Source organism: Pyrgilauda ruficollis, unplaced genomic scaffold (genome assembly GCF_017590135.1).
Source record: "Pyrgilauda ruficollis isolate IOZ18807 unplaced genomic scaffold, ASM1759013v1 scaffold16, whole genome shotgun sequence".
Classification (NCBI taxonomy): Eukaryota; Metazoa; Chordata; class Aves; order Passeriformes; family Passeridae; genus Pyrgilauda; species Pyrgilauda ruficollis.
In genome coordinates this window covers 9940409-9958688 of record NW_024514764.1, presented here as the reverse complement: position 1 = coordinate 9958688, position 18280 = coordinate 9940409, and the positions used below count along the sequence as shown (strand labels likewise).

General features: G+C 43.3%; 1 protein-coding gene across 5 annotated transcripts; it reads right to left on the bottom strand.

The window, feature by feature from the left end:
* Positions 1-1218: 1218 nt before the first annotated feature.
* Positions 1219-18049, bottom strand: TMEM114 (transmembrane protein 114). 5 transcript variants are annotated; one of them, XM_041462639.1, is made up of 4 exons: positions 14504-14687; positions 13393-13473; positions 4452-4589; positions 1219-1879 (listed from the first exon to the last, which is right to left on the bottom strand). In XM_041462639.1, exons 1-4 carry the CDS (start codon positions 14685-14687, stop codon positions 1647-1649), a joined length of 636 nt encoding a protein of 211 aa, XP_041318573.1. In that variant the 3' UTR covers positions 1219-1646. The 5 variants fall into 5 exon arrangements, 3 of the variants coding, with proteins under 3 accessions (XP_041318573.1, XP_041318574.1, XP_041318575.1); XM_041462640.1 differs by having other exon boundaries at positions 1219-1861; XM_041462641.1 differs by lacking the exon at positions 4452-4589.
* Positions 18050-18280: the final 231 nt, after the last annotated feature.

Below are 18280 nucleotides of genomic sequence, written 5' to 3'. Positions count from 1 at the left end.
TGAAACCAATGTGGGAGCAACTAAGAATTACAAAATTATACAAATTATACTAGGTAGTCACAGGATTTCTACTGCTCAGTCTATTCAGGATTTTGAGCCTTATTCAATTCTGGTAACAAGCAAGATCTGACAAGTTAGGTCTTAGTCCAGGATTCAGAAACTCTGGTTTTGTGTGACCTTGGACAAGTTTCCTGGCTCAGTTCTCCATTCACAACAAGGCATTAAAATGCTCCTTTCTATCTCCAAAATTTGTCAGCTCTCAGGAGGTCTCTGCCACTATTTTTTCATAAAACAATTGGTACTTTGGGACTAAGAGCTGAGCTTGGTCAGGGTGAATGTGCAATCTTAAACACAGGACAGACTGATAAAATTGTTCTGGTGTCTAACAGAGGTAGGTGAACGATGCCCTTTGTGCTGTTGGAGAATGTACAAGGGACTTGCCCAGCGACAGAGGGTGCCTGACACAGCTCCTGAGTCACAGTCCTGAACTGCAGAGTGCTGAGGCCTCCAGAAATACATGATCTAACAGATATGGAGTGGAGCTCTCATCACATTCAAGACTCTATTCAGCACAACAGTCAGGGGAAAATTTCTTCAGTAACCTCAGTGGGCACTGAAGAGGAAAAACTAGATTGTTTGGCACCCAAAATGAAATTCATGTGTCCTGCACGTTCAATTTACTCAGCAGTTTCAGCACAAGATAAACATTCTAGCACAAAGCATGTGCACAAACTTCATGAAAAAGAAGCATCATCAAAACTGCAAAGTAAAAACTGAAAAATACATCAGATACATCTCCTGCATTGCAGAACTGGAAAAGCAGCTAGTAGTAAGCTGAAGGAGAGAAGTATGTAGGCTGTCATTAAGAAATTGGGGCTGTCTCCAGCAGTTAGAACATCTGGAAAACAGCTGTGTCTTTCTCTTGCAGTGCACTCACCACTGCACTCCCTGGAGACCTTCAGCATCACACCACTACCATCTGCTGGATTGCAGGACCCTGGGATGGTTTGCCTTGGAAAGGATGTGAAATGTCATTAGTTCCAACCCCCAGGGCCCTGCCCAAAGTCCCTCTCCAGCTCTCCTGGAGCCCCTTTGGGTGCTGGGAGGGGCTTTAAGGTCTCCCCAGAGCCTTTTCTTCTCCAGGCTGAACAGCCCCAGCTCTCTCAGTCCATCTCCAGAGCAGAGGGGCTGAGTCCTCTGAGAATCTCCACAGCCTCCTCTGCACTCACTCCAACAGGTCCACATCCTTCTAAGAGCTCTCAGGAGAAACCAAAATCTGGCCTGCAAGGTACTCTGAGGCACTTTGCTGAGACAGCAGAAAAGAGAAAAGAAAGCAAGAAATCTGCCTTGTTCTAAGCAACAAATGGACATGTCTGATGAGCTGCCAGCTGAAATTATTCTGGAAATACAAACACTGCAATGCACTCTCTTCTAAGGACACAAGGGTTTCCTAATTGACAACACCTGGAATGTTTCACTGATTTACCAGAGTCTTTGTGTTTTACAGCCACCTGTGAGGAAAAAGGCTTACAGCAGCTGACAAGATACTCGGCCTTGCACTCTTATTGCCCCTAGTGACCAGATGGACCAAGTAATGCAAATTGTCAGGCTCTGCAGGGCTCTGTAGCTGCAAAGGCACCTGTTGCTCACAGAGCCTGCTCACGCTGCCGTTTCAGACCCACCACTCTTGCTGCCAGGAGGAACACGGCCCCAGTGAGCACTTCTGCCACAAAGGAGATCCAGACCAGTGCCAGGGACCAGCCAAACCTGATATCGATTTCCACCAGGAGGTCCTTGCTCCTCAGGAGGCAAACAGCTTCTTGGAAGGCAGCAGCTGAATATGCAATATAGACACTGATTCCTGTAAGGGTAACGAGAGCTGAAAAGAGAAACATGTTCAGCTACTTAGCAGCCACTGAAGAAATTACAAACAATCAATTGGATATGTCTTGGGGCCTCTTTCCCACTCCTTCCTATTCTAGCCAGGCCAGATTTACAGATTATCTTTGAAATCTAGCTGAGGTTGGTTTCTTGGGCAATGAGGGTGAGAGGGAAGTAAAGGCAGGGTTATTTGTGTCCGCTGAGAATAATGTGTTCTCACTGTTAAAGACTGAATCACAACATCTGGCAGCAAGCCTCCCTCAATAAACATCCAGTCCTGTATTTTACAGATATCTAATGCATGTGCATCTCTATTTTCAGGGCTGCATTGTAATGTATCCTGATTCCTCACTGCTGAGCACCACGGACAGTTGTCTCCCTGTATGCAAGAAAGCCCACAGAGACCCAGATTCTTGATTTTCAGGTCACTGAATTGAGGCTGTTCCCTGACTATTGTCAGTTCTGAGTGTTTAATGTAAATTTGTTTTGTCACTATCATCTCCCACCAAGTGTTGTGCTGCCATGACTATCCGTCACTTCCAATACCTGAGTCAAAGACATCTTTGGGACAGACTAAAAATAAATTAATAATGGCACTCAAACAAGGAGCCAGATGTTTTCAGAAGGAAAAGACTGTTCAAAAGGTGGCAAGTGCAGGGAATGGTACATCTGGAACAGGTACACACTGCATCCTGAGCCTGGCATCCCTGTCAGTCAAAGAAGGAATGATGGAAATCACCCTTTACTAGATCAGCAGCAGAAAAGAGGCAGTAACAAGGCCCTGGATAAAAAGACTGCAGCCCAGGGAACGTAAATACTGAAACACTTTTAGGACAAAATAGTGGATTTGATTCTGAGAGAGAAAATTTTGGCATAGCTTTCTGTTAAATTACAATAAGTCCTGATGAGCTGCCTTTTTGCCAGAAATATATGTTTGATTAGAGGCAAACCAAGACAGAAGAGCATGGGGTTATCAGTCCAAATGCTTACTCATATTCCTGATTTTAACTATCATCTGATGCCTGTACCTTATTCTAGTCCTCTGCAAGGAGGGGGTAAAAATTGCTTCATACCTTTTGTCAACAGAAATGGAAAAGACTGATTTGTTTACATTTGCAACAAGGTGCACTGAATGCAATCTCCCTTGCCAAAAAAAAAAAAAAAAAAAAGGAAATCTATAGGATGTCCTGACATGTGGAGCATATAAGTCCTGAGGGTTTAAAAAACTCCCACATTTCTGCAATGGCATCTCCAAATATCTCTTTCTGCTGAGAGAGAGTGACCTAACTAACACTCAACTTTGTGCATTTGAGTGTCCTCCAAACTGTTCTGTGCATCTAGCCAGAGCAGGGTGGGGGGCTGGTGTGAGCCAAAGGCACCCCACAGTCTGCTGCTGTTCTCCTGGGTCACTGCACCAGCTGCATGCCCAGACCCTCCTCAGGCACCCCTCTCCTGACTTACAGAAGCCTCTGTGCTTCCTTTCCCTCCTCGCAGCCCCAAAGAGCTGAGAAAGAACCCTGCTCCACTCCCCAGTGGGATAATCATGCTTGGCACTTGACAGCCTTTCATCTTTCACTGACTGTCTGGAGCAGTTTTCCAGCAGCCTTTTCAGTGAACACAGCTTTCTGCTGCTCGGATAACTAGAACTTGCTCTTCTTTTTAGGAGACAATCATAATGGGGGATGGTTGGTCGGTGTTAGAGCATTTCAGACTGAAAAGCTCAGTCAAGGCTTTGAGACAGCAGCATTTGCGTCCAGCAATCTCTTAGCATTTTCTTCTTAAAAATAGGACTTTATGAGCAGTTGATGAGAGGCAATTCTGAGGATCCCCTTTTCTGTTGGGAAAAATTTCTGTTTTAGGTTACATTGTGAAACAGCACTGAAAATCTGTTTGAAACAGAAGATGCAGATTTAAACAAGTTTTTCCTACTTTGACAGAATGTTTTTTAATTCATAAATTACTTTCTAAAACACAGTGGGTTTGGATACAGCAGCAAAGAAAAAAATAAAAAGAAGTGTAAAAGCATTTTACTAGCTTCAAATTGAAATGTCACACTCCAACTAAAATAACTTTTAGGGGTTTCCTTTTGTGACCCACAGTTTGGGGGCACCACTCTAGATCAAAACTAGCAGTGAGGCTAAGCCAGGAATGCCTAAAAAGTCCCTTTTCAGGAACTCAATGCAAATGCCTTTTAAAAACATCAGTTTTCTGAATAGCTGCAAAATCTGTGCAACCCTACGATTTACTAATTCCATGGTCACTTTTCCGTCACCCCGTTAGCCTGTCTGTAAAGAATTTGTGCACCGTGCTGAGAAGTTATTGAATCTGTAGTGTCAATGGGCACAGCACACACAGACTGTTCAAAGGGTGGCTCGCTCCCCAAGAGGGATATTTGCCTTTCCTCAGTAGCTCTGTTCCAGAACCAGGACCCCAGCAGGCACCAGGTGAATGAACACCAGCACTATTCTGAAAGCAAATTCCTGCTTTTAATCCCTGGGAAACAAAGTGATGTTTCCCAGGTACAGCCTCTGGTTGTCTAAAACAGTTAGGCCAGGAGTTTGATTTAGTACCTCCAAAAAGGAAAAGCAGTCCAGTCATTAGGAGCAGTAGGTAGGCCCTGGCAAGGATACTGATGAATCCAGTCATTCCTCCAAAAATCATCAGTATCAGGCTGAGGGGCATCAGGATGACAAATGTTCCATGCATGTCTGAAGAAAAATGAAGAGTGTTAATATTGTAATATTTTATTATGATGTCAGTAGATGTACCAGTAATTATTAAGTGCAGAGCCCCTGATCAGGATCAAAGCCTCATTTTGTGCAGCACCAACAAGAAATTGGACAAGCCCTTGGGTTTTCAGGGTAAATCAGCAGGACAAACATATGGTATGGAGGAAAAGGTGGCAGGCAGAACAAACCCTCACAGGATCCCAGCCTGTGTTTCAAACAGAGACCACAGATATGGAGGATATGAATACACAGATATATATGAGCAATCAAACTGTCCTCAGCTCGTGAGCCAGCTGGATATCAGGTGATGCACTGCACCCCATGTAGGCACTGGCAACCCTAATGAAAGTAGCCCTGTTATGTGAACCACACTGTTCTGCTTGGGAGGTGAGATCCAGCCATGCTTTGATTAAAGGTTTCTCTTCTGTCACGTGTCCTCTGCTGCACTGATGTGGCAAATTGTTGACCTTTTCCTTTGTTGCAGCTGACCATCAACTAGAGGTAAATTTTCCCATCCAGCTCTGATTCTGTCTGTCACTGTTTTCTACAGCAGCTTCACTAAGTGCATTAACTTATCCTGCTTGCTTCCTCCCATGCTAAATGTTTTACATTAGTCTTTCTTGATCCCTATAACATTTTAATAGCTGTGTAAACAGAGGGTTGCTATGTATTTTTTCATATCACCCTGGTTTTTTCCATCATAAACCATTATTGTGCCATTGTTCCCTCTGACGTAATCTATCCACAACATTCAACCCAACCTTATTTTAGAATAATCAAAAAAAAGTAATTCCAGTATCAATTTGTTTAATCCCAGAGTAAAGTGCAGAGTAAGTGAGAAAGAATATGTAAAATCCATATTCTGAAGAGGTCTAGGCTTCATTGTCTCATTTAATTTCACAGAGGAGCAATACACCATTAGCTTAGGAAAAGTAATCATTTAAGAGCTCACAGTTGGTGTGTGATCAAATGCTCAATTTTTGCAAGTCACTGTAACTGCCCATGGAATTGGAGCTGCTGCATCTGCCACTGGCTAAGGATCCAGCTCGTCCTCTACAGCAGCATTACAAAGATCAGACACAATTGTGTGCATGTCTCTGCTCAGTTCCAGAAGCAAACAAAGTTTTGGGAGGTGACAATATTTTGGGGGTTTTTTTCTGCTTCTGGTATTATATTTTCATATTCAGTCCCACATATGCTGACATCAGGAGCAGCTGATGCTCAGAAATCATGAATTCAACATTCTGCAGTGAAGAGAGCACTTCTCTCTTTGATTCTAAAGCTGAGGACACTCCCTGGGCCTTCCTCCAGCAAAACTGGCCACGGCTGCTGTTCCTGGCCAACAAGCACAGACCTAAAGCAATTCCCAGTGCTAACAGCCAGATCAATCTCCAGCTCACTGGGAACAAACCAGCACGTCAAAACTGCCTGCAAATCTCAGCTGAACTCCAAGGTGAGAAATAGCCATGGCACTTAGTTCAGGAGTTTTGTGTGGTTAGAAGTGGTTGGGGTGTGCTGAGACACAGTGCGGCAGAACAGAGACTGGGCACCCATTCAGTGCTCATATTCCAGAGGGGCAGCAGCCACAGGAGTGTGGTATTCAGCCACATTTGAGCTTGCTGAGGGTTATTTGGTGTCATTTTGATGATTCCCCACCATTCTGACATCCGTGTGTCACTTTAGCTTTGGTCTTGCAGTAAAAGGTGAAAAAGGTTGGGAGGATAAAATCTTGGGAGGATGAATTGACATTTGAAAAGTATGAATGTAGGAATGGTGCAACTCTGTCCTCAGAGCTGGCCTTGCTGAGAGAGAACAAACATGACCAAGTTCATGGCTGGCTCTCTGCTTTGTGATTTTCCAGGTGTCCCTCGCCAGTCCAAGTCCCTGCTCACAAACTCCAGCTCAGGACAGCAGCACTAACTCGGCATTTCTTTGACTTTTCTTGTCTTGGTGTGATTTCAGCTACTGCAACCTGAGCCAGGACACGTGGGTGAGCAAAATACACTCTGAATGGAACTTTGTGAAGGAAAAGGAACAGAAAACCACACCAAAGCATCCTTGGGAGTTTCCTAGATTACATTAATCATGTGACAGTTGCAATATCAGAATAACTCTGATTTTTGTGCCCTCTTCAGTGAAAATATAGGGTATAGGGATAGCTCGGACATGTGGGTGAGCAAAATACACTCTGAATGGAACTTTGTGAAGGAAAAGGAACAGAAAACCACACCAAAGCATCCTTGGGAGTTTCCTAGATTACATTAATCATGTGACAGTTGCAATATCAGAATAACTCTGATTTTTGTGCCCTCTTCAGTGAAAATATAGGGATAGCTGAAACCCACAAACCTCACTGTGACAGAGCCTTACTTTTCCTACCTACAGCTGGGATCACACTTCTCATTAATCATTGGCAGCTTTTTAAAAATCAAATATTTAGTGAATTCTATTTGGTTAAATAGTACTTTTATAATCTCCAGTGTTCTAGTTCAATATCTAATACTCATTTGTACAATGAAATCTGAAACTGCCTGGGAAACTTATTCTAAAATGCTACCATGGAAACCACTCAGGAATCTGAATTCATGCCATCTGGCATATGATATTATGCCATTATATTCCTTGATTAGAGGAACAGAATTAGTTTATAGAAGAAAATGACTTAAAATATCTTTAGTGTGTTTCTGTCTTCAATAATCATCTGTGAAAGAAGTTAGAACATTCATTTTGCAGTCATTTTACTGGGTTTTTTAGTTTCTGTTGAAATACACATTTATGAATTATGTATTAAACATATAAAACATATAACTGTCTTCATATTGATGAAATTGCTCTAATATTGGGGAAAGAAAAAAAACACCCTAAGCATTTTGCACAGGAAGAGACATGTGCACTTTCTTGTAAAACAGAATTCAGTTTCCCACTTCTACTTCTCAACACCTGAGTTCCCTGTTAGTCCAGCATGAAAGATCCAATGATTTAATCTTGGAAATACTGAAACAAACTCATAGACTTTTAGAAAACACTCACTTTTTTTTGAAGCAAAAAAGAATCAAATTGCTTAATAGCAGTTACTGAAGTTTTACACTAGCTAGCCAAAGCTCTTTTACTAGAGCTCTGGCCAAATATCTGTAAGAATGACATCTGTGTGTGTCCAGAACTGAGGATTTGGCAGGCATCTCTAAATTACCACCCAACACAGTTGTTGAGGAGTTGTTTGTGAGAGAAATCTGTGGAATTAAATAAAAACACTGAGCAGGTCAGAAATAACCAAGTGCAAGCCCAGCAGCTTTGTTAATCATCTCCTGTTAACATCCTGCAGCTTAATTGCTTCAAACTAACTTTGGATTTGTTTGCACAGCTTATAATAGCAAATAGTGCCTAGAAATCTGTAATATCACCTCATCAGAAATACTCCAAATGGCAGTGGCTCAGAAGAGCTTAATTAAGGGCCTGTTTGTCTTACCCAGCAGTAACTAAAGAGGCAGTCAGAAAGACAAAAGCCTCCAGCTGAAGCAGACTCCTGGCAGTTGTTTAAACCAATGGGGCTGCTCCAGAAGGACTTGGCAAGGCCAGGAAGAAAAAGTGCACAGAGAAAGTCTGACCTGCTTGCTAGGAAAAAAGCAAGGAAACAACTTAGGAAACCAGTGAACAACTGAAAGAACTTGTCTGTGGCTAAATGGGAATATTCTGTGCTTAGGCCACAGGGACGGGAAGGCTGGATTCCCTCCTGTTCAACAGAGAAAAGGTGATGGAGGAGGATTGCTCACAGAGTTAGGGGTCTCCAGGATGATTAGCCAGGCTCTGGTCTGTGTGTTACATGTTTTGGCTTCCTGCTTTTCTCAAAAAATCTCTGAGCTGAACAGGAAGACCAATTGCAGACAGCAGAAATAAAATTATGCTAGACCTGGAGCAGGTGGCACTGACAAAAACTGCAGCAGCTGGAATGGGCAGAATGATGAATGTGAGCAGTGCACCATGGCTCACGTTCTGTTGCTGTGGTACCAATGAATCTGAAAGTAAGAATATTCATCAGAACTTGTCACTGGTTTGGCCTCAGCTGTAGTGGTGCTGAAGTTATCTGGGCTTTCTGTATATATTTACTGTTATATCTACAGTAAGAACTGAAGCAGATGTCCACTGGCACCTCTCTGAAGGAACAGTGCACTGTTGCAGGTACACACCTACCAGACCAATTAAGCCAGAATTTCTGTGAGCATCATTTGGGTCTCATTTCACTTGGCCTCTGAAATGGCTTTTGCTCCAGCCCCAGCTGTTTCCTTCTGGTAGCTTCAAACCAAAAGAAAATCTGCAAAGAACTGTAAATCCCTCAGGAAAAAATGTCACAGTGGCCAAAGAATAGAGCATTCTTTCCAAGTGCAACTGAGTAAATATGGAGCAGGGTAAAGTGTGAAAGCAGCTGGTGCCTGACTGTTACAGGGTCCACATGCTGTGAGGAAATCCAGACAAGTTTATCTCTACTATTAAACCCATTTTGTTGAGGAAGAAACCAAGGCAGCTGTTACATTAAAAAACTGAGGTATCAGAGCTGCCTCTGCTGCAAAGATCATTTCCCTGCAGGAAGCACGAACTTGAGTGCAGCCTCATGGTTCCAGTTACATTCGTGTCTAAAAAAGAAAAAATAAAAATACTCTGGGGAGAATACTTTAAGCAGTTGTGCATGGGCAGCTGCACGCTCCAGTCTTGATTTTAGAACAGGAAAAACAATATGAGTGGAAACCACATCCATTAAACACTCATTTCTAGATGGGTCAGGAATAGAGGAGAGCACTAAAAATGGACCTGTAGAAGGAGACCAATCACTGGCCATATTGTTCAAATCTGACAAAACATCAGGACTGCCAGAGGCTTAATCTTACTTTGCAGGTACCTAATGCAGATGGTTTGTGTGTCACACAGACAGTAAGAAAGAACAGCTGTTCCTCTCACATTATTTTTTATAACTCCAGCCCCAGCTCTGCAGTGCTGGTGGGACCCTGCAGCAGCTCAAGTGCAAAACTGAGATTTAAGAGAAATTGTCTGGTTTTGAATAGAAATATTTACTATATTTTTCATTTTGCAAGGATTACACTGGTACTGCCTTCAGCTAAATGTGTACTGGCATTTATTTATTATTAACAACATAGGCTTTGGTAAATGGAAAATATTTAAATTAAAAAAATAAAAAATGTCTAAATTTCACCAGTGTAACAAGTTTAGGTTTCTTGTTTGGGTTTTTATTTTAAGAAATTCTTTTAGAAAACTTGAATTCTGGGGGAAAAGTTTACAGCTGATTAAGCACTGCCATTCCTTCTACTCAGCAGCTTCCCTCTGTCTCTGTGTGATCCTCAACATCAAGATCTGATTTTGGATATTACATTTCTGCTACTGGAAAATGGCAAAGCTGCTCAGAACTCGATGCAGCTTCCTTTGAAGTCAGTGACGTCCTTATTTTGTCATTTAGAGAGAGATCGATTCAGCTCACCATGAAAAATGCTGTCTTTCTGCTTGTCTGCCATAGCTGGCACAGGAGAACACATGGCAAGGCAAAATATCAGAGGTGTCTTTGCTGACAAATTTTAATTCTAAGGGGAATTTTCAGAGGGCTATCTTTAATCCTAGTAGTCACCAAGACACTCTAATAACTGTCTAAATTACTGAAAGTGATTGTTTCATTCTATTCCTGTTTGGGCCAGAGGAAAGTGTACATCTCCAGCAAAAAATAATTTTATTAATGCAGAACTTTCAGAAAAGTTACTGGTAGGCAGTCGAGTGGTATTTTTCTTTAGACAGTGGCTGATGTTTTAAACAAATAAATAACCAGGCCATAGTGTAATCTGTAAGAGGGAAATATTTTATCCACGGTGGGTTTGAGGGGAGGGAGGGTATACACTGCATGTTCAGCTGGGGGGAGTGGTAAGAGAAGAAAGGGAAGGCTAATGAAGAGGAGGAGTGTGTTTGTGTCCAGTCCATTAGAGGAGCACAAGAGCACTCCTGGGATGTGAAATACATCACAGTCCCAGGCTCAGCAGGCCCTAGGTTGATTGCCTGGGTGATATTCCTGCTAGCACAGGGTTTTAACTCGTGCGCCCAATTATTTTAATTTGCCAGGAGCTTGATTTGAAGTACACAATAAGGTTAAAAGGAATCTGCAGGGATGAATAGGGGAGATATTGGAAATGTGGAGGAAGGGACCATGGAGGATTTCATTCTCTAATGAAGGGTTTGTCTTCTGGCAGTGGCCAGCACTTCTGTTTCCACGTAGGCCCAGCTCTTTGCACTCACACAGAGACTTTCTCCAGTCTCTTTGGCATTTGTGTCTGGTTCAGACATGCCAGGAAGTGCATTCAAACTCTGGAGAATGAGGGATGTGACCAATGTGTGACTTAAGTGCCTACTTTAGGAGACAGTTCTCTAAAATCTTTTTAGGAATAATCAGAAAGAAACAGGTTTGATGTTGCCAGAGCTCATGAAGTTCAGTGCCAATCAAATAGTGAGAAATAGAAGTGTACAGCTAGATGGAATGAGATTAATCCCATGTGACTGTGCCTCCCAGACACCTTCACAGGCACACAGAGAGAAAAATGCCATTTTTGGGAAGTAGCCAATTAAAGCTGTGCAATTAGCTTGTTTGCCACATATAGCAGCAGATGAAGAAACTACATTGCAATCCATGATCACAGAACTTCCCTCCAAAATTCTTGTCAAAATGTGTTGTAGATGAATAGGTTTTGCCATGATCTGCCTAAATATGATTCAGTGGCCACAGTCAGAAACATTTAAGAAAGAAGAGTAAAGCTGATGTAGAAGGTACTATCTTAGGACCTGAAGAATCTAGATGTCACTTAGAAATATCTGTATTTGCTAGAAGGAAGAAGTACTGACATGGTACTTTCTAAGTTCAGCTGCTACTGCTGAGCCACACTGGAGCTGCACTGAAGCTGAGCAAAAAAAATCAAAAGGTTAACTAAGAAGGGCATTCCAATCAAACATAGCAGGTTCTTTCAATTGAAATATCTTTGATTTCTTCTCTCATCATTTTTAGGCAGACTGCCTGTTTATAATAAAATATGCAAGTGTCTTTGCAGACCTGAAGTCTTTTTCCAGGAACATAAAAATAGTACTTGATGTGAAAGTGAGAGAAAAAAACCTCTCCAAGGCCCTGAAGAGTCTGTAAACATAATTATTAATACAATTTTTATTCATATCCACTATTTTCTTACACTTCATGACTCACAAAGAGCCATCCTTTGTTTCCAAGCCAACATCATTTGTATAACAAAAAGAGCACTGCTTTTTGGTTTTGTTTTGTTATTTAACTGAAGAGCTGCAATCTCTCACCTGAGAAAAATAACCTTTTGCAAATGTGCACAGAACTTTTGAAAAGCAAATGGGTTCATCCTGAAATGCTGGACTATCACCAGCATACCAGTGGAGGTGCTGACACTTAAAACATGATCGGGGTGGTTCAGTTAATGCTGACCCCTGAAAGGCTGGAGTGATCCAGCAGACAATCACTGCCACTGATTTCAGAGGCACTGAGCAGCTACAGCCCTCTGCTTTGAGCAAGGAGATCAAAGAAATGGCACTTCCTATTTGAGAGCACAGACAGACATGCTGGGCTGTAGGTCCTGGATGTGTTTACATGCTGGGCTGTAAGTCCTGGATGTGTTTAAATGCTGGGCTGTAAGTCCTGGATGTGTTTACATGCTGGGCTGTAGGTCCTGGATGTGTTTACATGCTGGGCTGTAAGTCCTGGATGTGTTTACATGCTGGGCTGTCAGTCCTGGATGTGTTTACATGCTGGGCTGTCAGTCCTGGACCTGCTGATGTGTTTATTTGGCTGCTTCAGGAGCTCACTGGGATCTGACTCCTCCTGAACCTTCCCAGGACAGCTGTGACACAGCCCCAGCACCTCCCAGGCTTCCTCTGTGTGCTGCGCCTGCAGCTGGACCACCAGGTGCTGCTCCAAGAAAGGATAAAGACCCTTTAAGCCTCTCTGGAGCCCAGGGAATGGCTGGTTTTGAGGGAAATAGTTCCATTTTAAGAAACAGGACAAATGCATGTATTCTGCAGAGTCAGGGAAAAGTGAGTAAATAAAAAATTGTAAATAACAAGCCCAAACAGGAGGGTGTGTGAGGAAAGGATTGGGCCAAATATATGATGCAAAGATGGTAAATCATCATCTTCTAGGAGATGCCTGTAAGTATTTGAAAATGCTCAGTTTGGACTTTTTGAAAACATTCTGGCATTGACAAATGAATCTAAAGAAAAATAAGAAAATATATTAGAAGCCTAATGTTTTTGAACATTATGTTCTTCAAAGACTTTGAACACTGCTTTTGGTCATTGATTTATTTTCTTAAATTCTCCCACACTTAAGTCTTTTATCAGTGCCAGAAGTCCCACTGAAATGCTAGAAAAGTAGCTGTGTTAAAGATTAGTTTAAATGTGTTCTTAAGCATTTTCAGTGATCAGACTCCTTTGAGGTGACTGTGAACACTTTTGCCTTTTATTTTTAGCAATTGTGTACCTTCCTGTGCCATTCCAGTCAGAGATTTAGCTCTTGTGGAAGAAATTAGCTGAACTTGTCACCAAATAGATGGTTATTTCAACAGTAAACACACTTAAAGACCACAGGCAGTGACAGATATTGTACAGAAGCAGAGTCAAAACACTTTCTCAGTGAATTCCCCCCCTGAATCAGAAATGAGTCCTTGTAATTGGCCAGGGAGGGAGGGAAGGCTGGATGGAAATACAAAATAATATAAACGCTACTCACACAAAAGCTGTCTGTGTGAATCGGTGATGTTCGCATTCTCATGCCAGAAGGGGTTTATCAAAGGGTAACATTCACTCCTCACTAGTAGAAAAAGGGGGAAAATTACACTATTATATCTGGTTTTATATATATATTTGGTTTTTGCATGTACATCTAATTCATATAATACTAGCTGCTTCTAAAACAGCCACTCCTAGGTAGGGAAGGAAATGAGAGGATTTTTAGCATGCAGCATCAGCCGCTCCCATGGGGTCTGACCACTGGAGTCAACAGGGAAACATCTGCTCATTGCAGAGGGGCTCAGTGCACAGCAAGGAGAGAATTCCTGCAACCTGCTCCTTCTCCCTGCTCCTCTGGAAACAACATCCTTTCTTGCCTATGGCAAACATTACTTGCTCCTGGCTTTTAAGAGTGCAATCAAAGCTAAAAGTTAAATGCCTAGTATATAAATTAACTACATGGGGAAAATCCTATATATTGATCTATAGGATTATAATAATCCCATATGATGATACATAATAATATTTATATTTAAATTAATTGTATTGTTTATGTAAATAAACTATATCGTGTTTATATTTTTATTTGTTGCATTATTATTTATAATTTTAATGGCTTTAACCCAGAACTTTCGCCCCTTAATTTCCTGAGCCAAATGAAAAGACATCTCCTTCCTTCTAAATGGTTAACGTTTATTAGATTATCTTGAATTAAAAGTTAATGTAAAATCAGGTTACAGTAGCAGAAAATTCGCTCTCCCCATGTCTCCTCCGGCAAGTGACAGGGGAGGTATTGACAGGGCACTGCCCACGGGTCCCGGGCACGGCCGGGGAGCGCCCGTCCTTGAACGGCGTGGAGCCGGAGCTCCGCGGGCAGCGGGCACTGCCCCCGAGCCGGACCCCGCATCCCCATCCCGCATCCCCAACCCGCATCCCCACCGGCGGACCCCCGCAGACGGACCCCGACCCGAGACGCCCGCAGCTGCGCCCCGCAGCCTGATCCGCAGCCGGACTCCCGCACCCCGCAGCCGGCCGGAGCGCGCAGCCCTGCCCGCAGAGCCCGCCGGCGGAGCGCAGCGCTGCGCTGCCCCGGGCCGGCCCCGCGCACTCACCGCGGCAGGTCCGCCAGAGCCCCGAGTGCGAGCTGAGCGCGTCCGTGCCGTTCTGGGACGCCTCCAGCTTGGAGGCATCGATGATGTACCAGAAGTCGGTGGCGATGGCCACCACGAGGAAGATGAAGCTCGAAAGTCCCACCAGGGCCACGAAGAAAGAGAGCGCGCCCAAGTTAACCCTCATGGTGCCGCCGCCGCCGCGCCTCGCCCGGCGCCGCGGCCGCGCAGGTAGCGCGGCCCGAGCCCCGCCCCGGCTGCTCCGCGCCCCGCGGGCGGACCGGGCACCCCGCGGCCGCGCAGAGACCCCGGCCGCCAGCCCGAGCCCGGGAGAGCCCCCGCGGGCGTGTGCGGAGCGAGCGCGGAGCCCCGGGCGTGCCAGCGCTGCTCGCGGAAAGGGACAGGGAATGGGGATCCCCATCGCTCCGGCAGCCTCGGGATGGGCTCGCCTCGGAAGGGAGAAAGCTCCTGCATTCCAAACAGCACTGTCTGTGAGGGGAGGAGGAAGCAGAAGCCCAGGTTTGGGGAGCAGAAACACGGTTTGTGCTCCGGCAGCCCTTCTGGTATAGTTACAAGAGATTCTCTCTTGTTCTGTGCCTTCCAGCTGCCGACCTCAAAAGGCCAGTTCTAACCTAATTTGAAAGGGGGTGTGAGAGAAGGCAGTAGCGTGGCATTTACTGCCTGGTGCAGTGATGTCTGTACCCTGCTCAGGATCATATTCCTGTTAGAATGTCACCGATGGAGGGAAAGACACAAGCTCCCTCTCCAGAAACTACAGTTACTGAGATGTTCATGTGTGAGCCCTAAAGCCATACTTCACCCAGCCTCCTGCTCATCTTCAGCCCGCTGAAATCTGTTGAGTAACAAAGTGTGTTTCAGTAATAGAACCTTGTTTTCAAACCTGCAGAGAATTTACTCTGGTGTTTTACTGCATCTCTTCACTGGCATAAAGATACTATGCAGGTAGGGTCAATGGGGCAACTTGTTTTTTTCCTTGTAATTCACTTCAGGCCTTCCAGGGAATTGCTAAGTAACTCAGAGTAATTAAAAAAGTCATTCTCATTTATTTTCTGGCATGGACACTGGGCAGAATGTGTGACATCATTACCCATCCATGGCAACAAGCTATCGTGAACCAGTAGGGCTTCGGCAGTAGGATCAGTTAAAAGGAACATTTTCCTTGAGAGAGAGTGTTTAAATAAACACAGTAATCATCAGCACTACAGACCACATTTTGCTCTGCAAAACTACTGAAAGGTGTATATGGCTGGGAATATAATTGTCTTTATATTCAGGAATACACTGTTAAGCAGCCACAGCATCATTCTGAGATCTTGCCATCTATTTCCCACATCTCCAAGTTGTATTTGTAATCTGTGAAAATGCCTCTGTAGTTCCACAAACCAGGCAGCTGCTAGCTCCTTGTAATTACAATGTTTGGGTGATACAAAGTTAATGAAGCAAAGTGAAATGTTTTGTTAGACTAACTAATGCAGGGAGACAAAATGAGCAAGCCTTGGGGCACAGTCTTAACTGGGATCCCAAGTTTGTCTCTTTTTTTCCAACTACATTTGCAGTGTTACTTGAAAGTTTAAATTAGCCCCACAAATACCATGTCTTAGAGGTTGTATCAGTTCTCTTCTCATAAATCTGAACCAGAGGCACTCATACTCCTGAATCATCACTCCTCAGCAATGATCTGCCACTGTCATCTCCCAGTTAAATCCAAGGGAAAGCAAAGGGTGTAACACTGTAGGAACATTTAATCCAGTTGGATACAAGCTGTTAATCAGGAATGAGACACTTATCAGTGATACTCTGTCTTGGAGAGGTTTTGTTCTGATCTTGGGGCCCAAAAAGTTTGTACATGTGCTTATTTTTAGAAACTTTATTAAATAATCTGTTTCAGCCATCAAGATGTGTGCAGGTCCTTGTAGACTCTGCCTAGACTAACTTTACAGTAAACCTAAATTAGAGCCTACTAATGCCAGGTCCTTTTCTGACCAGGCTGATGACAAACATTTATATCAAGAGTAAGTCAACTCTACATAAAGGTTTCATTTCCACATCACCATGCCATGCTAGGGAACAAATAATTCCAGAGAAGTCAGAAAACTAAAAACATAGTTAACAAAACAATTTCATGTATTCACTGGGAAATGTTTATAATGAAAGGAAAAAGCCAGTAGTGCAAATCATTTTCTCTTGAGACTCAGTTTCAATTTCCTGAGATCTCTGAATGTTAAACTAGGATCTATAGCATTAAAGATTCAAAATTTTAATCTAGGCTTAGCTTTATGGAGAAGGAACACTTTGCTTTGCATAGACTAGGTGTTGGTTGCATCTGCCAAAGTCAATCTGCTGCTCAGAACAACAAAGATAATTCAGAATATGCTCTCAAAGTTGCAGTCAATTATTAGTCCCCAGAGTGTGATGCAGCAAAAGCATCAGTCTTTTCCAGCCTGAGCATGGCAAAGCTTGTGTAACTTTTACCCTCTCTGTTCTGCTTGCAGGGTTACCTGGGTGCTGGAGGATTCAAAGGGCATTGTGCTCTGGGAATCATCAGCTTTGCTTCCCAGGACTTTTCCTGGGTAAAATTCATCTCTAGGGCAGTTCCTCCTCAACTGTTCTGAACCTGTGCTGTTCAGGTGCAGCAGAACCACACTGAATTCCTCCATTTTCCCCAGTGTTTCTTTATTTCATGACCTCTGCCCTGTCTGTATTTGTGAAGAGGTGCTGCATTAGTAGAAGCAGATTATTTGTAAACTGAAGAAGGCAGGGATTCCCACAAAGTTTCCCCACCTGACTGCAGGAAAGCCAGGCAGTGCAAGTGTGCACCAATGACTGTAATTAACTGCTGCCATGGCAACAAGCAAAATCAACACATCTAATTTAATTCACAATCCTTTTCCAAGAAATATCACATTTTTCTCTCCTGTTTTTGTTGTTGTTGTTGTTCTTTTTGTTGAATGAAGAATTAAATTCAAAGGCAGTTTTACCATTCAGCCTTCCAGTAAAGCTAATGGGATTCTGGAGTTTATTGTTGTTTTAAACTTACCACAACTACTTCCCCTGTGGCTCAAAAGAGAAAAGCAGTTAGACAATATACACTATTACAATTTTCAGATTCACTGCCCTTGGAAATTAGTAACTATTGCTGGTTGATCTGAGGTTTGGCTACTCCTTCTCAGATTTAATATTTTCATCACGTACTTGTACACATCCAGTTTTGAAGAGTCACAACCTACAACGAATTTTAAAAAGCACTGACCAGTCACAATTTATCTCTGACGAGAGACTACAAGACATACAATGTCCTGACTCTTACTCAGTATTACCTGATCTGCCAAAAAGACCCCATGGAGTGTCAGCACATGGCACTGAATTCAAAAGGGGATTGCAGGAGGGACATACCTGAAGCAACCAGCACAGCCAACTCCTTGGTACTTGCTCAGTGGATTAAACTGGCCCAATTCATCATTTCAAACAAGCAGTTAAACCTTGGTAAAGTTGTCTGGCATGTGAGGTAAATTTAAGCAAACTCCTAGGTCACATGGCTGTGAGGAAGACAGGAAACGCAACTTAGGTGCATCCTTAAAAAAGAGGTACATCTCGGGAATTTGCTGCCAAAGCCCTCTTGTGTGTAGTGCAGGACCTGCAGCTCCCTAAACAATTTTCATTATCACCCACGTCATAACATCTGTAGCCACAGATCTTCTGCAGCCACGAGATATTCCTGCTTTGCCCAAATATTATGCATATGTGAAATGAGGTATCAGA